Source organism: Sphaerodactylus townsendi, linkage group LG12 (genome assembly GCF_021028975.2).
Source record: "Sphaerodactylus townsendi isolate TG3544 linkage group LG12, MPM_Stown_v2.3, whole genome shotgun sequence".
NCBI lineage: Eukaryota > Metazoa > Chordata > Lepidosauria > Squamata > Sphaerodactylidae > Sphaerodactylus > Sphaerodactylus townsendi.
The window spans coordinates 2,781,597-2,807,093 of NC_059436.1; the positions used below are offsets into that span (position 1 = coordinate 2,781,597).

Sequence of the window (25,497 nt, forward strand, 5' to 3'; positions counted from 1 at the left end):
GTGTGGCTTTTCTCTACTGAAGGGAGGCTCTTTAGGTTGGTGGAAGGCTTCAAGCTTGGCTTTGTGGAGCGTTAGGATATGAGCCACCTTCAGATTTTTGCATAGAGATGGCCCCGCTTGAGCACTGGACAATATGTTGGATTCTGGACAAGGCACAGGAAGAATTATGTTTGTTATAAATATATTTGTATTAATTGCATATAAACAAAACTGAGCAATTTGGACAAGAAAACAGGCAGAATAAAAAGTCTTCTTGAATCAGGCAGGAAAATGAAATCTTAAAAAGAAATTACATTTCTATCAGACGCCCTCTCTGCACAGCACAAATAAAGTGTCTTGAGGACATTAAAAGAAGTGTTTTGGGGAAGAACTTCACACAGGTTTTTCCCCAAAACATCCTCAGGACATTTTATTTCAGTTCAACCTGTTTATTTCTTCTTCAGAAAATGCTAAATAGAGATCTTTCTCCCCCCCCCCCCAGATGGGGTCAAAGCTCATTCTCCATGATGTGTGGAGAGCAGCCCATAATATTTTTTCCCACCTGAGCGTAAACCTACCCTGCAGTTTGTGTCCACCATTTTCTGCAGCCAGAAGCCTCCGTTCTGATCACCATTTTATTTAAGTTCCCCTGCAGTGTTTTCTCATAGGCATCATGGTGGCCATGTTTTCTGAGCTTTAAGTACACTCAGCATTCCCTGCCTAATTTGACAAGGTTTTTTTTTAAGGTGAGGTGTCTTCGAATCTTTGAATACTTGACACGATTGTTCTCATATCGCATATTCAAAGCTTTGAAGATACCTCACCTAAAACAACAACAACAACAACAACACCTCATAGAAACGACACCCTGTCGAAATCGGCAGGGAATGCTGAGCTCATTCATGTACTTAAAGCTCAGGAAAAGCGGTCAGCCATAATACCTGAAGGGGAAGCATCCCAGGGGAACTTCAATAAATTGGCAAGTGGCACGGAGGCTTCTGGCTACAGAAAATGGCAGGTGTGAGCTGCAGCGGTAGGTTTACACTTGGGCAGAAAAAATAATACAGGCTGCTCTCCGCACAGAACTTGCTTTGACCCGTCTTGGGAAAAAAGTGCCTCCAATGCTCTTTTGTTGTTGTTTGTCTATGCTGTCCAGACAAGAGGAGGCACTTTTTACAAAGATGTCTCCACAACGTCTTATTATGGTCATGCAGAAATGAACAGAGAAAGGATACAGAATGGAGAAGTAAACCCACCTCCCCTAGTATCACACCAGGAAGTAGGAAGTTAGAAGAAAAAGAAGAGTTTAGATTTATACTCTGCCTTCCTCTCCTGTAAGGGGACTCAAGGCAACTTACAAACGCCTTTCCCTTCCTCTCACCACAACAGACACCTTGTGACGTAGATGGGGCTGAGAGAGTTCTGAGAGACCTGTGATTAGCCCAAGTTCAGCCAGCAGGCTTCATGTGTAGGAGCACGAGAACAAATCCAATTCACCAGATAAAGGTCAGCTGCTCATATGGAGGAGTGGTGAAACCCGGTTTTCCAGATTAGAGTTCACCACTCTTAACTCACTACACCATGCTAGTGCCACAGCTGTATCACCTAAAACCCATTCCTGGCTGCTTTTTGATGTGAATGAAAACATCAGGAGATGAATTCATGAAACACTGATCCATCTTCCCCAACATCATCTAGTCTCCCTGGTAGAAGCCCCTGCAGAACTCAGAATAACAAAGTCCTTTCCCAAAAGTTACTTGGAGATTCAACTTGGGACCTTTTGAATACAAATCATGTGCTCTGAGATAAAGCCATTGGTCCTCCTAATATTTAATTCACATGGGCTTTAGAATTGTATTTCTTGTCCTCCATCCCTCTTCAACTCTGTTCCAAAGGAAGCCAAAAGAGGAAAGTTCATCTCAGTTAAGACACGGCTCATCCTATTCTCAGTGGAAACAAAATTGGAGCCTCTTCAATGGAATGAAAATCCAGTGGGAAATGGGTGCCTGATGTTTTGGGGCTACTTTGGAAATCCCAGCTGAAACTTAGAGGGATGAACTGAGATAAAGACTGAATGCCTTTTCAGAGATCTTATTTCTGAAAGAAGGGAGGGGGAAGCAAGTGTTCTTGGAGCACCTTTAAAAATGTTTTAGCAGACATCAGAAAACTCTTTTTGAAAAGCATTTAATGTCTTCTTCCAAAAAAGTGTGCAGATTGGTTTTATAAGACTGTCCCGTTCTAAAGGTGTCCTGAAAAAAATTATGTCGCAGATCCCAGGCACAATTATCACCTTCCCCATCTTTCTGCATCCTGGGGGTCAAATCCAGTGGTAAGGTCCAAAAATTTTAATAACAGGTTCCGCTGGTGGTGGGATTCAAACAGTGGCGCTGTCGCACACATGCACCTCCAGTCCCTATTGGGTAGGGAGGTTGCTTTAGTAACCCATTCTCGGCACTCAGAAAAAATTAGTAACTACTTCTAGAGAAGTGGTGAGAACTGGTTGGATTCCCTCTCTGGTCAAATCTGATTTTTCCTCCCATCTGCTAGAAGCCTTCAAATTACTCTGACCTATCTGGATTAGAAGGTATACAAGATCAAGCAGTTAACTCTAGCAAATGCTGCTATTGCCCAAGATAACAACTGAAAATACTTTGCAATAGGTAGTCTTGCACTTGTGTGTCTGAGAACAGAACTATACATTATGCATAACTGTGCAATTATTTAAAATAATAATTGTTTTACAGCATCTGGTGGTGTCATTCCCTGGGGGATCCTGAAGTAGAGAGGGGCTTTTAAAACCCTACGCCCCCTTACACAATCCCCTCACAAACGCCATCAACTCATTTTTACCCTGCTGAGGAAATTTTATGGGTAGCCACGGCCCTTTCCCCCTTGTGGGGTTAAAATATGTGTGAGGATGTAATTTTCAGGATGAGTGGAAAGTTAAGAAGATCATATCCGCTGTACCCCCTCCCCCTCTAAAAAGCTACATCTCAACAATTCTGGTCTGTAAAGGGGGGGGCTTTAAAATGATATAGCTCAATCTTGAGATATGAATAGGAATGCATGCACATCCACCAATTTGATTCACATCCTGTTCTGAGCGGGGAACTGATTTTTGGATGATCAGCTCAATTGTGGGTTGACCTTTCACTTCTGTTTGGCAGATTGTTTCACCTTGTTCTTTCCTGATCATGCAGTTGGGGGGGGGGTTTTGATGGTTTTTTTCTCACAGACCTTGATTGAGTTCTACTACTCACCCCCATCCTTGTGCATACCTGCTCAGCAATTGTTTAAATAGATAATTAGATCAGTGCACAAATCATCTAAATCAGTGATAAATGTGGTGTTTTAATAAAATCCTACCCTTTGGTGTTCACCTAATTAGTGCTTAGTAATACATATGTGCAGAAAACTTACTACGTGGTGATCTGTTACTACTGTCTCTACCTTATGTGGTGATTTGTTACTATTGTCTCCACCTCTGCATTTGCAGTAGCCACAGAAGGAACATGGAAAATTGTTACCATGTTCATGCAAACAGAGCATCTTTGCCATTTTGTTGCCCTTGCGACAGAAAGATCCAAGGGAAAAGCAAAAGCAGCAGCTTAATCCACAGTAAGGATTTTTCTGCAATTTATGACTTCAGAATCAATTTAAAACTACATTTTTATGTGTGTTTTTCAACACAAGATGAAACTGTAGTTGTCCATTTTCCTAGCTGGGTAAATATTGCTTGTAAAAAGGACACCTGTTTTAGCATTGATGGCTTATAAATGGTGTATAAAATGGCAAAACATGATGTCAAAGAAACTAAGAAGAAAGAAAATTTGACACAAAACTGCCACAAAATACCTTATAGCAGTAAATAAAAAATAACAGGAATTTTTTTTAGTAACAATTGTATGTAAATGGTATAAAACAGTAGCAAAACATTATATAAACAAACATGGAAAATATACCTGAGAAAGTAGGCAGGATGAAAAGGGTCTTTCCCTGATCATGCATAAAAATTAAGAATTGTTTAAAAATTAATTCCTATAATCCCCTAGTTTATAGCAAACTTTTCACTTAATTTCTGATCCTAGACCTCCAATCTTTTGGTGTGCCATCCCAGAAGCGAACAGCATTTTTAGGACATTGCTTTTCAGCTTCAGTTGAACCAAAGGTTGGTTCTGCAGAGGCAAAGGTGACTACTTACAGCCATAGGGTGATCCTGTGGGAGAACCGTTAATGAATCCAGGCGAGCCAGGAACGCCCAGGTTAGACATGGGGACGTTGCTGTAGCCGTTCATGCTGTTACTGGAGGTGCTGTAATTAGACTGCTGAGGGGTTGAGCTGGAAGAGTAACCTCGGGGAGAGATGCTGCTTGTGTTGCGGATGTAACCTGTAAGAAATAAACATCCGTTGAGTGCCCAGGGATGAAGACAGTAGGATGAACTCTCTCAGCCTCCAGTATCCTGGGTTCCGTGGGAGCTCTCATTACAGAGTGGAAATACAAGAGGCTCTGGAAGGCGGGGGGTAACTTCAGATAGCCTGGGCTATCCCACCTGTAAAATGGGAGTGAAAACTGGACATGATGCTGGGAGATCAAAAGACACATCTTCTTGAGGTGAAATAGTTAAGAATCATAGAGTTGGAAGAGACCCCAAGGGCCATCAAGTCCAACCTCCTGTAATGCAGGAACACATAATCAAAGCACTCCTGACAGATGGCCATCCAGCCTCTCTTTAAAAACGTTCGAAGATGGAAACTCCACCACACTCCGAGGTAGTGCATTTCACTGTCGAACAGTCCTTACTGTCAGGAGGTTTTTCCTGATGTCTAGGTGGAATCTCATTTACTTCACCTTGAACCCATTACTCCTGGTCCTAGACTCTGGAGCCACAGAAAACAAGCTTGCTCCCTCACCAACATGACATCTCTTTAAATATCTAAACATAGCTATTATGTCACCTCTTAACCTTCTCATCACCAAACGAAACATACCCAGCTCCCTAAGTCTCTTCTTGAAGGGCATGGAGCTGCAGATTCTGGTGAACTGGGGCTCATTTCCCCAGATGAAGCTTGTTAGGTGAACTAGGGCTCATCACAGTTCTCTCAGAACTCTTTCAACCCCACCTACCTCACAAGGTGTCTGTTGTGGCAAGGGGAAGGGAAGCAGTTTGTAAGCCGCTTTAGGACTAATTAAAGGTAGAGAAAAGTGGGGTAGAAAATCCAATTCTTCTTCTTCTAAAAAGGGTATTAGAAGCATGAAGGAACCTGATTTAGATTGGGAGGGGAGGGGCTTAAATTTCCCTCCACTGTGGATCTGCTAACTGAAACCAATATACCTGTCCATACACACCTAGCTGTTATTAGCCTCAGTAGCTAAACAAAGAGAAGCTTCGGGGCTGGGGTTGGAGATTCGGACAGTCCGAATCTGGATTTTTACCGAATCTGCACGGATTCGGACGGAATCGGACGAGCTGGGTCCGAATCTGAGCTGTCCGAATCTTAACAGATCCGAATCCATGGGATTCGGATCACCAGCCGAATTGCGTTTTTATTTTTTTGTGTTTTTTCACATTTCGGCCTGCAGGGGGCGCATTTTTAAACATATCGGCACCAAACTTGGAGGGCATCATCAGGAAAGTCTCCTGATGATACACTGAAATATTGGTACCAATACATCTGTTACAAATGTCACTTTAAAGGTATCTCCAGTAGGGCCTCTGCCCAAGATTGCTTAGTTCTGCAGTGATTCTAGCTGCATTGCTGTCAATAGGGAATTTCTGATAGAGGGCTGTGGAGTGCACATTTTTCATGGTAAACCCACCAAAACGTTCCTCAGGGGTATCTTCAGGAGAGTCTCTGGATGACACCATTCATAGGTTTGGGGGAACTTTACTTCAGGGGGCAGTGGGAGATGGGCCCTACCCTTTTTGGGTCCCATAGGAATTAAACCCTGAAGCAAAAATTCCCCAAAGCCTGGGATGGTGTCATCCAGATATCTCTCTGAAAGATACCCTGAAAGTTTTGTGCACGCATACCTGTCCAGAAATGTGCACCTTCACAGCCTCCTCTACTAGAAATTCCCCATTGACAGCAATACAGCCAAGTCACTGCTAGAACAAAGAATGTTGGGCAAATTTCTGGGGCCGCCTGTGCAGGGGACGCATTTTGAGGATGTATCGGCACCAAATTATCAGGGTATCATCAGGTGACTGTCCTGATGTTGCCCTGGGACCAAGTTTGGTGGTGCAGTTTGGTTCAGGTATGGACCCCTCAAAGGCAGGTGCAACTATCCCCATTGTTTCCAATGGGAGCTGATAGGGGATGGGGCTACACATTTGAGAGTCCATGGCATCTTTGGCTCCTCTAGAACCAAACTGCACCAAACTTTGGGGGGGTATCATCAGGACAGTTCTCCCTGATGAATTACCCTGAAAGTTTATGAGTCGGTCACTAGCTTAAAAAAAATGCTGGAGTTTAGTGCGTGTTTCACCTTCACTCACTCCAGCAGGCTTCATGTGCAGGAGCGGTGAAACACTGAAAACCGGAATTCTTAGAAGCTAGTGGCACCGAATTCCTCAGGGTATCATCAGGAGACTGTCCTGATGACACTCCCCAGAGTTTGGTGCAGTTTGGTTCTAGGGGCCAAAGTTATGGACCCTCAAAGAGGGTCCGTGATCCCCCATTGTTTCCAAATGGGAGCTAAGGAAGATGCTGGTGGCACTACCATCTTTGAGTGGGTCCATAACTTTGGCCCCCCTAAACCAAACTGCACCAAGCTTGGGGTGTCAACAAGGACAGTCTCCTGATGATACCCCTGATATTTTGGTGCTGATATAAGTCCTAAAAAATGCTGCCCTTCTGCAGGTACCCTCTAAGAATTTGCCCAAGATTCTGTGCTCTGCAGTGACTTCTGCATTGCTGTCAATGGGGAATTTCTGGTGGAGGGCTGTGGGGTGCACATTTATCAAGGAACAGTCACAAAACGTTCAGGGTATCTTCAGGAGAGTCTCTGAATGACACCATCCAGGTTTGAGGAACTTTGCTTATGGGGGCAGTGGGAGATGGACCCTACCCATAACATTGAACCCCTTGAAGCAACGGTCACCAAACCTGGATGGTGTCATGAAGAGACTCTCCTGAGGACACCCTGAAAGTTTTGTGGGTTTACCATGAGAAATGTGCACTCCACAGCCCTCCCACAGAAATTTCCCATTGGCTGCAATGGAGCCAGCCAGCCACTACAGAGCACAGAATCTGGGGAAATTTCTTTGGGTGACTGTGAGGGGTGCAGTTTTAGAGCTACTGTCACCAAAATTGCAGGGTATCATACAAGTAGTGTCCCTATGATACTCCCCAAGTTTGGTGAAGTTTGGTTCAGGGTTCCAAAGTTATGGACCTTCAAAAGTGTAGCCCCCATCTCCTGTTAGCTTCCATTGGAAACAATGGGGGATGGGGCACCCCTTTTGAGGGTCAATAACTTTGCCCTCTCTGAACCAAACTGGAGAATCATCAGGACAGTCTCTAGATGATATCTTGAAATTTTGGTGCCGCTAGCTTTAAAATTGCGTCCCCTGCAGGCCAAAACGTGTAAAAACACTAAAAATTCAAAAAAAATAATAAAACGGACCCGAATTTTTCGGATTTACCCGAATTTTCGGGCATATCCGAATCGGCTATGATTCGGATTCGGGCATACAAATCATTTTATGCCCCAAAATACCCAAATCCGAATTTTACCGAATTTTTTTAGTATTGACCAACTCTATTCGGGGCTAATAAAAAAATCTGGGGGTGTGGTGGATTGGTAAAACTATGCTGAAAAGAAGGTTTAATTTCCCTGTTTCCCCACATCATGGACCAGATATGAATCCAGACTGGTCTTGGATATCATTTCTCTTTTAAAACAATCCTGGGGATTTTCTGTTCATGCATCTCCCAGCATCACAATGAGTTTGCACTTCCCATGAAGGGGAAATACTCATATTTTTGGAGTGTTGCTGCATCCTGACCCACAGTTGGAAGCTCCATTCCCCTGTGTGGCACGTAGTATGTTCTATCAGCTTTGGCTGATATGTCATGGCCATTCCTTGAAAAACATGATCTGGCGACGGCAATCCATCCTCTGATCAGATCAGTTTAAATTACTGAAATGCACTGTTCATGGAGCTGCCTTTGAAAAGAGTCTAGAAACTTCAAGTGGTCCAAAGTGAGCCAGCTGCATTATTTCAGTTGTTGGTAACAGGGATTGTATCACTATCATCCCTGTGTTGGAAGAGAGGCACTGGCTACCCTTCTGTTTTCAATTACAATTCAAAGTGTCAATTCTGACTTTTAAGGTCCCAAATAGCTTGGCTTCTGCAGGGTACCCAAAGGACCACCTCCTCCTGACATGTCCAGCCCATCAATTAAGTCAGATCTCCCATGTGAGGTGAGGCAGGTGGCAACTAGAGACAATGTGTTTTCAGTGACAACACCTCATCTTTGCAATACCCCCTCTCCTGAGTCTTGCCTGGTATCCACCTGTCTTACCTTCAGGCATTAGACCAAACCATTTCTCTTTAACCAAGGTTTTGACTTAGGCTCATTACCATTTTTAGGTGTTTTATGGTCTACTCTCTGCTTGTGGACAGTTTTATCCATAGCCTTTTAAGTGGCTCTGTCTGTTTTATGTTGCCCTGGCATCCTTTTATTGACTTGTATTGTTAGCTTGTGTCTGCTGTTTTAGTTGTAAGCCACCTCGAACAGGTTCTGGAGAGGTAGCATACAAATTAAATAAATACCAGAGGCTCCCCCCTACAGCCCTCCTTGTAGCTACAGCATGATCTCCTGCTTTCCTCTTTGGACCACCTACTAGGGGATCATGTGTCTTCAGGGGAGTAACTACTGGTGCCTCTAGAGACCTGACCTTTCAAGGTTCAGTGCCAATATACTGGCACCAAACCTAGGGCCACAGCACTGGCTGAAAAGCTCCCTACAAACAGAAGATTGCTGCAGGAGGTCTCTTGCAGTTCTCACCCCCTTAAGCATGTTTTCTTGGCTGACATAGCTATGGCTTTGTTTGACAACATGTGTACATTGAGCTGATCAGATGTGATTGTTTAAAGAATTCTGGAAGGGTGTTTCAAAAGCTGGAAAAAATTAGCACACTTGTGTTTTTAATGCTTCTAACATTAACATGAGATTTTTCTGTAAATTGTGGTCAAGGCTGTACCTTCTAAATGATTTCAACATAAATTGGTGGGAGAGTGATTCCTTACAGCAGAAACATTGGGTTTTTTAAAATAAAACTTTGGAATGTGTAAAACAGTGAACTTCATAAAACATATGCTTAATGGATATTGTATTTTGAGAGGAGCAAAGATGTTTCTGTGCTTACAAAGGAATTTTACCTTTTGCTCTAGATATGCCAGTTATTTATGAGAGATGGAGAGAGAGAGAGAGAGAGAGAGAGAGAGAGAGAGAGAAGATAATAGGCATAAATAAATACATAACCTCAGACGCTTCACTATTTCTAACTTTGTCTTTGGGCCTAGCTCACTTCTCAGGGCAGGATTACCAGCCCTTCAGTGGGAGTGGGGAATCTTCCACCTTCAGCTCCTGTTTCCCATGTCACTGACAACAGCACTGGGAGAAAAACTACAAAAAAGGGAAAGTCAAGACAGCTGTGTGGCATGTTTTCCCCAGAAGTGACATCACATCTCTCTAGGAATCACTGGTATCACTTCCATAGAAGATTGAGTGATATCAGTCTTCTCTAGGAATTGCTGTGTAACCATAGAGATTCTGGTAATTCCTAGACAGTTATGAAGTCTTGGGTGCAGTGTGGTTTCCGGGCTGTATGGCCGTGTTCTAGCAGCATTCTCTCCTGACGTTTTGCCTGCATCTGTGGCTGGCATCTTCAGAGGATCTTTGGATCCTCTGAAGATCCTCTGAAGATGCCAGCCACAGATGCAGGCGAAACGTCAGGAGAATACTGCTAAGCTACAACCATATATTCCCAGTACCTAGAAATGATTCTAACCCGTGAAAGCCTTCGACAATACAGTTATGAAGTCACTTCCCAGTTTTCCCAGAAGAGGGATCATACCTTCACCAGCAGTTGTCCTGGTGTGTCCATGTGCCCCCCCCCCCCACAAATCTCTTGTTGGTTGCTAGATCATGTCTGGCAACCCCTTGAAACTTATCAATTTGTTTTCACCCAGCTATTAACCCAAAACAATCCCTCGAGGCTGCTATATATTCTATAGGAGGCATTATAGGTATGGCTTTATTGATGTGAACAGCTGTACTTTTGCCCCATCAGAGCAAATAGCAGCAATACTGGGATGTTTCAAGTTGGAAAACTGTTGTGTGTGGAAGAGGGAAGCTTCATATCATCATCCCAGGCTGAATGGGTCCTTGCATCCCTGCTTTTCAGTGAGGGTTGTGGCTCAATGGTCAAGAACATACTTTGCACAAAGGTCAAAACAATCCCTGGCATCTCCAATAAAAGGATCTCAAGTAGCAGGGGAAAGACTTTTCTCTCCATGAGCTCCAAGACAGCTCCTGCCAGTGCAAGGAAACAATATTGAGCTAGCTAACTCTGTGCAAGGCAGCTCTATATGTTCATAAAATGCTTTCAGTGGAATGCCAATCTTTGATCGCAATATTGCACATGATTGGGAGCAATCATAAGCATCTTGCTGTTGGCCTTTTTCTAAATTGTTTCACTGGCCCAGACAGGAGAGACACTTGGGAAACTCAGAAAGAGAAGAAGGCAATAGGCTGGCTTTGGTCTATCTCAGAGAATCCCCATGTGCAGGAATACTAGACAAAAGAAAGTTATATAGAAATGGGCTGGATGCTCAGGCTTCTGTACCTTTGTTACATTACCTGGTAATACACCATTCTGATTCTTCTCACAACTATTTGCATCGTTCCATTCCTCCACATACAGCTGACAATCATCACATTGCAGAACATGCTATGAGGTCCACTGGCCAGCACCTAGCAGCAACTGGGAGGTGTCTGAAAACTGTCAGTAGTGGGGTGTTGTGAAGACTGGGTCTTGTTTTTATTCACTCCCTGATTCATGTGGATGGTTACATTTACTGCTTTATAATTTTTTTAGTTTAACCAAATTGTAAACCAATTTGGGCCCTCTTAGAAGGACAAAAACTGAATACTTTCTTAGTTTCTTTTAATGTACATGTACTTAACATGTGCACACTTTCTTCAGATATCCACCACAGGAAGGGCAGGTATAGGCTACAAATAATGTGGTGGCTGGCCGCAAGTCCTCATTTGCGTTCCCACGGATTGGAAGAACCCAGTGGGAGAGGCAACCTCAATAACATACATACAAATCAATAATCCACAAAACTAAGGGGGGAAGCAGTACTGGTTACAGTGTCAGATTATGTTTTCAGAGGTCTGGGTTCAAATCCCCATTTTACCTTGGGCCATCTATTAGCCTCACTTACTCCACAAGGCTTTTGTGAGGATAAAAGGGGGTGGGGAGAGGAATCAGATATGCTGTCTGAGCTCCTTGAAGGAAGAGCAGGACAAAATGTACTCGAATAGATAGATTCCATTGCCCAAATAATGTTTGGATCAGAGATGAAAGGGTACAAAAGGCCATTTGGTTTTCTAGTTGTCTGTTCCCCACAGATCAACCAATGCAAAAGTTTGCAGGAAGCCCTGACCTGAATAGTCCAGGCTAGCCCAATCTCATCAGATCCTGGAAGCTAAGCAGGGTTGGCCCTGGTGAGTATTTGGAAGGGTGACCACCAAGGAATAGCAGGGGTGCTGTGAAGACAGGCAATGCCAAAATACCTCTGAATGTCTCTTGCCTATGGAGTCACCATACATAGGCTATGACTTGACGGTCCAAAAAAAAAAGTTCAGAGGAGTAAGAACACAGTGGAAAAGAATGGAAAAGAACATGGCTTCACATGTCCCAGACATGGAAGTTCAGCTGTGATTCAACATAAGGGAATCCACCAAAGGACATAGCACCTTTACAAAAGGCAAAGACATAATGGAAGCTTGATCACCTCTTCTGTACCAACCTTACGTGCTTTGTCCAGTTTTATGTCCTGTTTTAACACCCACTCTGTCCTGTATTTTGTTTTATTTTCACTGAAATGCCTAATAAATGTCAGTTGAAGAAGACATAGCACCTCTATTGTTCTGAGTCAGGGAATGCTGGATCATGCAAATATTGTATCTGCTAGTGTATTTTAATGATCAGACCAAACCCTCCCCAATCCTCAATCTTTAAGGCAAAAGATGTGCTTTCTGTATTTCTATCACAACCTTACCTTGATTGTTCCCTTGTGTTGACTCTGAGATGCTGACTCCTAACTGGCTGCCATAGGAGTTGATGCCCATCATGCCACTGTGAGCAGGGGAGCTTGACAAAGTAGGAATCTGACCAGGATTTCTTGGGACGCTGTAGAGAGCTTCTGCTATATCGGCAGCTCGCTTCAGAATAATGTCCTGTGTAGCAAATAAAACACCCAAATTGATTGATTGATCGAAAAGATTTATGTTACCTTTTTAAATTTCTATGGGTATTAAAATAATTAAACAACCACAATGAAACCCATAAAACATCAGGAACAAATCAGATTAGAAGAGTTAAATCATGGCAGTAGCAGCATGCAAAAACACTGTTCACTCAACAGCGTGGTTTACATAAAATGAAGAAACAATCAATATCAGGAAAAAGGAAAAGAAAAAAACAGACATACGTACAAATGAAGAATCCACAAAACTAAGGGGGAAAGGAGTAGTGGTTATAATGTCAGATTATGTTTTCAGAGACCTGGGTTCAAATCCCCATTTTAACAGGTCACGTTTTACTTAGTGCCCAAAATATGTTAAGTGGCACCAGGTGAATGTTCTTTAGGAGGGAATTCCCTAACTGGAAATCAATCAGAAAAAGCCCTCTATCTAGCAGATACCTGACTAACTTCTGAAGCCAGGGGCACCTGGGGATAGGACTCCGAAGATGATCTCAAATGACTGACAAATTCACACGGGATAATGCAGTTTTTCAGTTCCAGGTAGCTGTATAGAAGATATGAGTGAGGGATTTCTAACCTGGTTATTGTGCGGCGTTCCATACAGTGCTTCAACTAGGTCAGCTGCTCGTTTCAAAAGCATTTCCTAAAAGAAGGAAAAGAGGATAATCCAGGGATTATATAAAAGAGGCTACTTACATGCAGAGTGCTGGCTAGACCTGCTCGGTTTGCTTTTGCCAATGCACATTATTGATAAAACATAAATTAAAAAGGCCAATTTTTATTTAGAAAAAGAATGTCCAGGCCTGAGGTGGTTTGAGTCCTGCTCAAGGTAGTTCACAAGTAAAGTGCTATAATAAAATAATCTAATCCACAATATAAGAATTATCAATACACTAGCCATAACAACACTCACCAGCCTAAAATGGCTGGATTCGAGTCCAGCAGCACCTTTGAGACCAACAAGATTTTTGGGGTATGAGCTTTCAAGAGCCAAAGTTTTCCTTTGTCAGGTAAGGTGCTCTGACTTGCTACTGGACTTGAATCTACCTGTTCTACTGCAGAACAACACAGCCTGAAATGATATTCATCGAAAGTTCTTATGTTAGTAGTGTGCTATAAAAACATTTTAAACAGATGCAATCTTTCAGTTAAAGCCTGGGTAAAGAGAAATGAGTTTGACTGACATTTAAAGGCAAGCAAGGTAGGCCCCAATAGGAGGGCATTTTGAGGTTCCACCACTGAGATGCCCTTGTCTCTGATCACCATCTACTTCAGAGAACATGGCTTGAGAAGGGGATCTAAACTGGTAAACTGGACTGCACAGGAGGAAGCACACCTTTGAATGCCGTAGTGCTAAAGGTACTTAGAGTTGTGTCCAGAGTCAGAAGGGCAGCCACAGAGGCTTAGCAAGGGGGAAAAGAGCCCGGTGCACTGGTGCGTCCTCCACCCCGCCCCACCCCGGAATGCCCCTGCCATGCCCCAGGAACGCCCTCGCCACGTTCCCACAGGGACACACACCCTGCCCTCCTTGGAGCTACGCCTCTGGGTAGCCAGTGCAGATGCTTCAGCCCAGAATGATCTGATCCCTGTATTGAGCCCCTGACAACACAGTTCGTTTTGGGTAGAGTTTTACAAAAGCATGTGAGTACTTCTCAGCAACATCATTCACAAGTAAATCTTGATACAATTGTGCAATTGCATTAAGATTGCTATCTCGTAAAGCTTTATTAATGCATACATTAATGTGAATCATTATCACACACAAACAAAAAAAAGATGCAAAGAAAGGACAGAAAAATGCAGTCATCTCTGTATGTAAGGTTCTATTAACAAAATATGTCCAAAAAGGTGATGAAAAGCAGAGGATTCCAAATGCACCAGTTTCCTCTTCAGAAACAAGATCAGGCAATTTGGGAATGATCAGGTAAGTGGGGGAGGCCAGGTAATTTTGGCTCAAAAAACTGGAGGAGAAATTAACCTATGCTCACATTCACTTGTCATGGGACAGTATGTACCAATTTAAATGCTGACAAATATTCCGATCCTTAACCTTCAGCTACAGATCACTACAGACCATTTCAGACATTGCAGTCATGCATACTAGAGCTTACTGGCTGTGCATAATGGGAGAACATGCTACCTGGCATTCTTTCAATATACATGGTCATCATTTTGTGTAAAGAGGTGCATTGTGAGTATTTAACATACATGTGCAGGTCTGGTATATGTGCATGTGAACCCTAAAAAATGCAGAGGTCAGTTCATTCATGCTGGACAGTCTGTGCATGATAAAAATGTGTGCTGCTTCTGTTTACTCAATAGGGCAACCATGTGCATTGTGAAGACTGAGGGTAGCACACTCCTCTGTCACGAGCAGTTGCTAGGCTCCCAATAGGTATGACTGCAGCATCTAAAAACAAAACACATCTAGAAATAAAATGGTTGCTGCCCCCTGTAACATCATAGAAGCAGCAAAACCAGACTGATGATAGGGACATAGTCATTTCTACATACTTGGAATATGGAGGAAAATTACTTTCAGCCCCATCCAAGGGGCCAGGTGGCTGGCTACAGAGGTTTTTGGTGATGTGAGTCTAAAGTTCTGGCTGCCAGAATAACGAAACTAATGGCTGGGAGGAAGCTGACCAACGTTGGCTCCTCCCCTGGCCATGACCCCGATATGCTGATGGAGGTGCTGGCAGGGGTGCTGGCATGCTGGCATGCTGCCCAGTGTGATGTCCAAGCATGGGGGAAGGTAGGGGCAGATTTGCTCCCCCCTTTGGATGAGGCTGTTAGTTAATTAACAAAAAGAAAAAGATCCCCCCCCCCCCCCGATAGCAGCCTGATAAAATTGAATATGCTCCAGCAGGCATGAACAGGTGGCAACAGTTGAAAATTGGCAAAATATTCCCTATATATTGCAGAAAACATTATAAGCACTGGGAGCCTATGCTGAAAACTTTTTTTGTTTTACCTTGGCTAGTCGTTCTGGATCACCAGGATGTCTGGGAATAACCTTCTGGAGTCTTTGGAATCCATAATCAATGGTAGGTTCATTTAAAGCTGAAATGAAAGGCAAGAAATAAGTTCTGATATTTATTAATTTATTATATTTTTATACCCCAGAAGGCTCAGGGTGGTGTACAACATTATTAAATATAATACAAAACCCATAAAAAAATAAATTAAGTTCCACAATTAAAAATATGAATACGGTGAATAAAAATTAGCATCTTTTACTTCCTTTGGAGGAAACCAAAATAAAATATTGAAACTGCCATAGAGTTGGTGTCCTGGTCACCTGCATGGCACAAAATACAGTGAGCCTGATTTTTGAAGAATTTATGAGATCAAGCTAGCTGTAAAAATTTTTTTAAAAATAAAATAAAGGAAGTTGAGAGTGAATTAAAAAATACGTTTAAAGAACATAGTAGTACACGCAAGCAAGAAGGTATGTGCATTTATCCTTGGCCTTGTAAAGAAAAAAATATATCAGAAACATTTGTAAATGAAATTTGTAGAGTACCCCCATGAAGGCAGAGTTGCTGGATAAAAGGTGCCTTTGGAAGACAGATCACCTGCCTCAGAAAAAAACACAATCTTTTTACATGAATCCACCCTATATTGAATTGGGACTATAAGTCCATCAAAGTCAGCTCTGTCTACTCAAACCTGCAGCAGCCCTCCAGGGCTTCAGGTGAGGTCTTTCACATTACCTACTATCTGATTCTTTAAACTGGAGCTGCTGGGATTGAACTGAGAACTTTCTGCATGCAAGGCAGAGGTGTTACCACTAAGCCAAAGCCCCTTTCAATAGCCACAGTCCTTCCCACTTTATTTACTGGACAATGAAACCACCAGCATCTTACTTGCAATGGTACTATACATTCTCTGATCCTCAAGAGAACTAATGCTATTGAATATACATAACTTATACTTCGGCGTCTGAAGCAAAGTTAGGGGGATGTCTCCAGTATTGGGCTGCAGGAGGCAGTGCTGATATTTACGTCTGGGTGGAGCCTCATTATCATTCTGTCTAATAGGAAACTGAATGGCCCCTGCGTGAATGATAAAAACTCACAGAATGTGGCCATCAACAGACCAAGTAGGAGTTTTCACATACTCAGGAGACCTCTCTGGTATGCATTAAAATATAACTTTGTAAGCTAAATAACAGGAGGGGAAACCCTTACGACGAGTCTGATGAGGATTAAATATTGAACACATTTATTCAAGGAAACCAACTTTAATAAAGTTTTCAAGTGGTCTCCTGCTCAGCCTCCAAACACAGACCATTAAATAGCCAACTCCTCCTAGAACAGAGAATGACTAGAAACCATATAGCACCAACCCCAAACACAACAGATGCAAAACAACACCACCTATTGGTAGGAGGTGTTTATATAACTATTATAATATAATAACCTATTTTATAAAAGGCTAACTGCGGTCATGACCACTCACTTCCAGCCAATTACCTGGCAGACATGGCTTGGTGGCAGGGCTTACACAGAACAGGTAAAAAAACCACAAACAAACAGCAGAATGTGGTAATTACTCACTTTCTCTCACTCTTGTCCTTCTCCTTAACTCCTGAATAATTACAGTCACTATACCATCTGGAGTGGCCTGAGAAGGTACAGGAGGCAGCATGGGCTGCTCTTCACAGGTAGGTCATGACTGCTGCCGTTAACTGTTCTGTTAACTGCTGCATGCCGATGCAGGCATCCAGGAAGAAGAGAAGGTGGAGGAAGCTGGTGATACATGGCCAAGAGGGGGGCATTAACCCTTGCCTGCTGATTCAGGCATTTGGTAAAAGGATGAGAAGGGGGCTGGTGACAGGGAGCCAAAGTGGGAAGAAAGGAAGGAGGGGCTGGCCCCCTTGTTGAGTGTCATGAACCCAGCTTTCTAGACCATATTGCATTTGTTCATACAATGCTAGTATTCTAGTATTTTACTGCTAGTACTCAGTATTTCCCAATACAATAGTTTGAAATGGAATGAAATGTTGAGTGCAACTGAGAGTTACTTAAAGGGAAAAGGCAGCACAGCAGGGTGAATTGGGGAGAAAATCAGCCTTCTCAAGTGTGAGATCTTAGAAAATCCTGGACGTTGAGATTTTGGGATGGGGTAGCATTTCCAAAAAATTGTCTTCCCTATTTTTAAAACACACTGACAAAACCAAAACGAACCCAGAAGACGTAATGCCAATCTGTCTCCCATTTTTAGGTACAAGAGAAATACATTTTGATATCTTTTATCAAAATTACTATGGTTTGGCCCTGAGTTTAAATATTACAGGACTGAGTTGACTACGAGTCAAACAGAGAAGCCTAAGACTTGAGAATGTAGTCTTCCTGGCTACACATAGAATGTTTTTCCCCTTTCCTACTGGGAACCATTCTGGATCACTTAAGAAGTTTAATAATACACACGTCAACTGCCACAGAATCTATTTCCCATTTGGGAACAGGGCAGGGAAGTTGCGCCAATAATCGTGAGAATTTGTCAGAATCCTCATGAGATCTTATATATCACTACATACCATTTCTCTTCTTGCTTGAGAGTCTAATAGCTTGGTTTACATTACTTGAGTTATAAACTATTGGTAAAATATAGATTTAAAAAACCCAAATCCCTGAATGTTTTTATCTAAACATATATAAAGGGAATATTAAACTATATCACTAAAAAGAAAAGGAAGCGTGAAGTCTTGCTATTATTATTTCTTTAAGGAAAAGATCAACCGAAAACAATGATTTCACGTGGCTTTAACAGCTTGCAGCAGAAACGATACCTTCATATAGTGATTTTGCAGTTTCTTGAGAATTCTTGCTTTCTAAAGTTTTTTAGTCCTCAAGACTGCTGACAAAACTTCAGCTCTAGTCTCAGAAACGAAACCAGATCTTGAACAAGTCTTCAGTTGCTAGTGATTAAATTGGTAACCTAGGCCATACCAAATAATAAACTAGTTTTCAAAACTGTTCTAAAATTGAAACAAACAAAAATCTAAATGTTAGAAGATTTTAAAACTTCAGCTTTTTCTTCTTCTTTCAGCATTGTCCCACTAATGCAGGGTCCGCTGCCTGGATTTTTAAACGCCACTTATTTCGATCAAACGCAATGTCTGGTTGCAGGCCTGTAACTTTAAGATATGCATTGATGATATCTTGCCATTGTTGCTTTGGTCATCTCAGTGGCCTGTTAGTACTTGAATGTGATAGGAAAAATTCAACTGTATTTCTTAAATTCTGGAAATTTCAACTTTTGTTTTCAAAATGCACTTTATGAGTTTCTTTTAAACAATTGAAAACTTACGCTATAACACCTTTTTAAAAGCGTAAATATTCAGAGAAGTAGAGAGGGTAGATGAAAGTAAAAATACCATATTTAGTTATAAAGTTCATTGGATGACTTTAGCCAGTCTCTCTCTCTCTCTTTGACCTACTTCACAGGATTGTCCTCAAGATAAAATGAAGAGGAGAACCATGTACAATGCTTTGAATTCCTTGAAGGAAGGTGTGATGAACCAATAGATCTGATGAATTCAGTAATCTTACCATTTCAGTCAGGTAGCCATATTAGTCTGTATTAGTGCAACAGAATTTGAGTTTAAAAGCACTTTACAGTCCAACATTTTTTCCTTGGTATGACCTTTCCTTAGTTCCTATTTATACCTTATGAAGTGAGCTTTGGCTCACAAAAACTTCACAAAAACTGGAAAATTTTGTTGGTTGTTAAGGTGCTACTGAACTTGAATAATATTTGTATACCTTTTAAGACCACTGCACCCTATAGCACCATTAACTGGCATTGTTTGGGGGGAAATCAAATGGGAATATAAATAAATTATTTTTTGCCAGAAAATTCAAAATAAAGAAAATTTGCCAGAAAGTTTGTTTCAACTCTAGTCATGAATTGGTCAGCTCTCATTATTGCTTCAAATTGGGTGTGTCTGGTGTTGTGCCGAATTGTTAGTATGCAATCAAGCAACATTCTCCCTTCCTGGAGAAGGCATACATATGAGAAAGACAAAAAGACAGAAAGACATTTTAAGTGATTTGGAATTGAGACTAGCCCCAAGTTCCTCTATAGCCTCAAAGGCTCGCTGAAATCTAGCAGGAGCAGCATTTCAGGGATCAATTTTCGGTTGTAACAGGAGCAGGGAGAAAAGAAACTTGTGCTCTACTGACAGAAATCTTTAAATCACCCTTCATGGGGCCCAAGCTACACAGTTAAAGGGAAAACAATATTTATTTATTTCATTCTTCAGCATGCCCCTTCTCCTGTGACAGACCTAATTTCCCCCTCCCCTATTTTATTCTCGCACCAGCCCTACAAGGTAGGTTCAGACAAGGGATTGTGACTGGCTATTGAAATCATCCACTCAGCAAACTTTATAATTGAGTGGAGAATAGAATAGAATAGAATCTTTATTGGCCAAGTGTGATTGGACACACAAGGAATTTGTCTCCGGTGCATATGCTCTCAGTGTACATAAAAGAAAATACATTTGTCAAGAATCATAAGGTACAGCACTTAATGATTGTCATATAGGTCTAGTAAGCAATCAGGAAACAATCAATAGTAATAAAAACATAAAATGTAAAATCATAAAATAAAATGAAATGTCAGCACAGGCTATAGTCATACAGTCATAATTGGGAGGAGATGGGTAATAGGAATGATGAAAAAAGTAGTGCAGTAATTATATAATAAATATATAATAAATAGTTTGACATTATCGAGGGAATTATTTGTTTAACAGAGTGATGGCATTCGGGAAAAAACTGTTCTCCTGTCCTCCATTTTATTCTTACAACAACTCTGAATTAGGTTAGGTCAGGGGTAGGGAACCTGCGGCTCTCCAGATGTTCAGGAACTACAATTCCCATCAGCCTCTGTCAGCATGGCCAATTGGCCATGCTGGTAGGCGCTGATGGGAATTGTAGTTCCTGAACATCTGGAGAGCCGCAGGTTCCCTACCCCTGGGTTAGGTTGAAAGAAAGCAACTGCCTCCAGGTCATCCGGTACACTTGATAGCTGAGCGGGGATTCATAATGCAACACTCTGTCCAATACATCCTTTTAGCTCTTTGGTAGGAAATGTAATAATAAGAATTTCTTTAGGGGGGCAGAAAAGGCTGGTGCCTTGTCTGAAAAGGACTTTTAAAAAGGTACTTTTGTGTGACTAATAGAAAAAGTGTCTCTTCCTTATCTACCAGTCCCAAATTCCACTGGTTACCAACACTATAGTTGATATCAAGCGCATCCTCAGGCTAAATCCCTAAATGATCAAATTGCTCCTTGGCTGTCCTTCTCTTAGTATAAGAATCAAGCCTTACACAATTCCAGCATATTGCAAATAGCTTTCAAAAACGTATTCAGCTAGGAGGGATTTGCTTTTTCTTTGAGGGTAAACAATGAAGAAAAAAACACAGCTCAAAACAGTGCTGCAGGCTTTGCAGCTCGGCCAGTCAGCTGACCGCTGTGGGGCAACGTCTTGACGGACAACACTCTGAGAGGAACTGATGACAGATCCTTAACTACTGCAATGTTAGCGCTTTGCCATGCCCTATTACAAGCACCGATTTACAGGGAACATATGCGTGCTGATAACAGCTCCCACTGTGACATTTAGATTTACCCTTGGAATTTATCTTTAATTTTTATAGTTGTCTTTTTAACAGTTTACGGCACTCACCTCTTCAAACAAGCTGTCTTGATGCCGTTCTTGTTCAGCTAATGCCTGATCAGTTTGAACATGAAATGAATATTGGATTTTGTATTAAATATTGAAGAATTCTTCTCTGATCTTTGGCAGTTGCATCCTGAGTTTCTTTTTCTTTTTTTAAAAAAAATTCTGGCTCTACCATCTCCACTTGTGTCCTAAAAGGAACACTGGATTCAACCCTTACATTTGCAGCTGATTCCACTGAACAGCTTGAATGGGGCATGATTCTACTGTAGGAGCAAGACAGTACACAAAAATTATGGGCAACTCACAAACAAACTACCTGCAAGGTTAGAATCTACACCCCTTTTAGGCCGATGGCTACTGCCATTTGAGCAGTTCTGCATTAGTTCTAAACTTGGCCAGTTTGCTGGCTTTGTTCACCTTTGCTGGCACATGAACAGAGCCAAAAATACAGGGGTCATCTACTTGCCCTCCCCATAACAAACCCTGCTCATGTTACTGTAAATGTATGTACATCCTGCATATGTGTATATATCCATTTGTAAGAAACAGCCACTGAGCATTCACTTTGCAAAGGAAACAGGAAACTGATACATAGATAAAGGTGGGTTTGTATCAAACATTCAGCTGTACATACATTGAATGTAACATGAGAATGACGGAATGAACATATTTTTTAAAAAATTTAAAGTATGCTGTACGTGGATTTCACTTGCATTCACTGTAATTTGCGAAAGGGCTACAATGTGCTGCACAGACAACTAAGGGTTAGGTTGATACTGATCCAAAGAAAACATCAGCTAGAGCTGTATCTAAAGCCTGGAATTCTTTGTTCACAGGGAAGGTGCTTTTGTATTTTTAATGTGTTTCTACGGGCTCTTGGCTTTATAATGTTATGGTTTTTGCTGTAGTTTACCTGTATTTGCTTTTGTGCATCCTAATTGCAATGGCTGTTGAATCAACACAAATGCTACTAATGTACTTTTTACATGCTGATGCTCAACAGTACCCAGGATGTTCCCTTTCCAGTCCACCCCATTGCACAGCCAATTATGGGCTGTTGAAGGGAATGGTCCTTTATTGTATGATGCCTGGCTTATGCCTGCCTGGCCTACCAATCACGAGCAACTCACCCTAGTCCTGCCATTTTTAGCTATGGCAGGTCTAGTTATCCTAACCTTCCTATAACAACAAGAAACAGGTGAAAAATGTTCACTTTTGCTGATTTTTATAGCAGTATTCAGACATCATGATGAAATTATTGTCCTGTCTGTGACAAACACAAACATGGCCGCTGCTGTACTTACATACTCCCTCTCCTTTTTTAAATACAGGATGTGATTGAAGGCTCTCTAGTTTCCAAACTCCAACCCAATTTGCCCAGGTGCATGCATTCTGATGTCATAACCAACTGAAGTGTAACCAACTGTGTGTAACAGACTTCCCTCTGTAATTCACCTCTGAAGTTGCCAGCCACAGATGCAGGTGAAATGTTAGGAACAAGATCCACCAGACCATGGCCACACAGCCCGGAAAACCCACCACAACCTGTTGAATCTGGCCGTGAAAACCTTCGACAATACTTCTTTGGTTTGTTTGGACTACTAACTCCTATTATTTATTTATTTATTTTATGCGCTTAAAATATTTCTGAATGTCTGAAACATTTTAATTTTTGAAATGTTTTAAAGGTCATAGACTTGGGGACTCTTAACTTGGGGGGAAAGAGGGCATAGCAATGTTTTAAATAAACAAACAAGTCTTGAATTGAGCCCTGTGGTGCAGAGTACTGTGGTACTGCTGCAATAATCTACAGTACTGCAGTCAAAAACTATGCAGTACTGTAGCTGGCTCAACATTGACTCAGCCTTCCATCCTTCTGAGTTTGATAAAAAGAGTATCCAGCTTGCTGGGGGTAAAATGTAGATGCTTGGGGAAGGCAATGGCAAACCACCCCATAAACAATGTTGGTCTAGTAAACATTGTGATGTGATGTTCACCCCATGGGTCAGTAACAACCCAGTGATTTCTTGAACTGCCATCATCACATCCAGCCAGGATCTGGAGAAGATAATCCTCCATAACTCTGGGCTGCAGTTACTATAATTAAAAATAGTGTGGAAAGCAGAACATGTTTTATAGGCTTCCTGAACTCTTGGGAGATGATTTTCTCTGACTCCTTCCGCAAATGCAGAATAATGCACTTTCAATCCACTTTCAATGAACTTGACAGCTGGATTTTACTGGGCAGAATAGCAAAATCCACTTGCAAACAATTGTGAAAGTGGATTGGAAGTGCATCATTCTGTATGTGCGGAAGGGGCCTCTGTTGATAGTTTTGCCACCATTTTGTGGGCCCTGATGACAAAAAACCAGAAATGGTGGCTGAACTCTCTCAAGAAGAAGGAATCTTGAAGGAATTAGGAATTGTGATGTATAGCTTGCCTCTTTTGAAAAGGCCCAGGGAAATGAGGAAGAAAGGCATTATAAGATTTATCTCCCAGGAGGAGAGGGCAGGCGGGCAGCTGGTTGGCTGGCTGACCGTGGTCACCTCCCAAAATCTTCCACCTTAGATTCTATTCTATTTACATTTATTACCTGCCCTTTACTACAGTCTCAGGGTGGGTTATAATGAAACACACTACATTAAAACCATGACAGTAAAAACACAATAAAACACAATGAAAACCCATTGAAAAAACACATTAACACCTCATTGTAAAAGCCCGGTTCTAAAAACCCAATCTAAAATGTTCCCCACCCACTTCACCCACAAAAAAGAAGGGTGCATGAATGTCCCAGGGGGTCCTCCCAGCAGGTCAGCCAAATGCCCGGGTGAAGAGGATGGTCTTCGCCAGGCACTGAAACTCCCAGATAGTAGGCACCTGGCAAACCTCTGCAGAGAGGCAGTCCATAGTGTAGAGGCCACTGTGGAGAAGGCCCTATGGGCTGTCCCCACCCCCTTATCTCTGACAGGGGGTGGGACAGCCAGACAGGCCTCCACCCTCTGATCTCAGCGCTCGGGCAGGAATATATGACTATCTCATTATAGAATGTAGTCTTCAGGTAAACCACATTTTCATATAGAAAAACAGCTCCCCTAATTCGAGTTGGGGGGATTCAGAAATTTTTGTATTATTTAAGAGAAAAAATCATATCAAGATTGTGTTTTGTGCATTGCTAATCTGACGGTTGGAGCAGAAAACAATAGATTGGGTTAATTGTGTCACTTGGAAGTTCTGATTTTATTGTTCTGTTTTTCATTAACCAATCCAGCTACCAACCACAACGCGCTGGGGGAATTGGCTGCGCCAGGTGCAGCTGTACTTAATAGCTGTGTTTATCGCTTTGCCTGTCATGATCTACTTAGATAGAGAGATGCAGAAATTGCCTGATTTTCCCTTTGCTAATTTTATGGCGCATCCTGTAGCACACAGCAGCAAAAACAACGTTCGTAAATCTGAAAATAATTTTCAGCTCTGCTCCTTGTGCGCAGTTTGTTTGGCCAAACTGCAGCAGAGGGCTGGGCGGCGGGGGTGGGGGGGAATCGCTCCTCCTGTTTTGACTGTGGCCCAGCTCGCTGATTGTGGATGGATGGAGTGATGATCAGACCCAGGCACCAGCCCCGCATGGGGCACTGAGCAGCCACTGACTGCAATTGCACTTCAAAGGGAATGAAGCTGCGTGGAACCCGCCACACAGGGAGAGATAAAGGGTTGCACAGCTTCATCTGGGCAGATGTCCAGAGCGGATTAGGCTGATTCATGAGAGACAGGTCCATCAGTCGCTACTAGCTAAGACGACTTAAGGGAACCTTTGTGTCTAGTCAACAAACTTCTGAATACAAGTGCTAGGAAGCAACGTCAGGGAAAGGCTCTTCAGTGACTGACGACAGTAAAAATGAGGATGCTGGACTATGTGTACCACTGGTCAGATCTGGCAGAGGGTACCTCTTATGGTCACATATATGGAGGTGGGCACAGAGGTTGGCTCTCATTCATGATGCTGGAAAGCTCAAGAGTTACCCTGTTATGAACCCATTCACTTAGAGGTGATATAAATAAGACAGGCCTCCTTAAACCTCTGATTTTAATTATATATATGTATATATTAAAAAGACGTTGCCATAAAAATAGCACATGACTACAATACGCTCTGTGATTCTCACGCCATCAGCATTACTGAGACATTACAATGCAAGCTGTCCCACTGAGTTATCCTTGTACTTTGGTGCATTATTCAAAGCGGCAAGTTCTGATCTTGCAGTCCTCATATTACTCCCATGTGGGAACCCTTTCCACATGGAATAATTAAA

General features: G+C 42.1%; 1 protein-coding gene across 2 annotated transcripts in view; it reads right to left on the minus strand.

Annotated features, from left to right (window-relative positions):
* The window catches only part of EBF2 (EBF transcription factor 2), a 258,291-nt gene that overhangs the window by 12,147 nt on the left and 220,647 nt on the right, over nucleotides 1-25,497 (minus strand). For both annotated transcript variants that reach the window (XM_048513586.1, XM_048513587.1), the window contains exons 11-14: nucleotides 15,460-15,548; nucleotides 13,063-13,128; nucleotides 12,279-12,456; nucleotides 4,181-4,366 (exon numbers count right to left, since the gene is read on the minus strand). In XM_048513586.1, coding sequence (XP_048369543.1) covers nucleotides 4,181-4,366; nucleotides 12,279-12,456; nucleotides 13,063-13,128; nucleotides 15,460-15,548 — 519 coding nt within the window. The remainder of the gene's footprint in view (nucleotides 1-4,180; nucleotides 4,367-12,278; nucleotides 12,457-13,062; nucleotides 13,129-15,459; nucleotides 15,549-25,497) is intronic.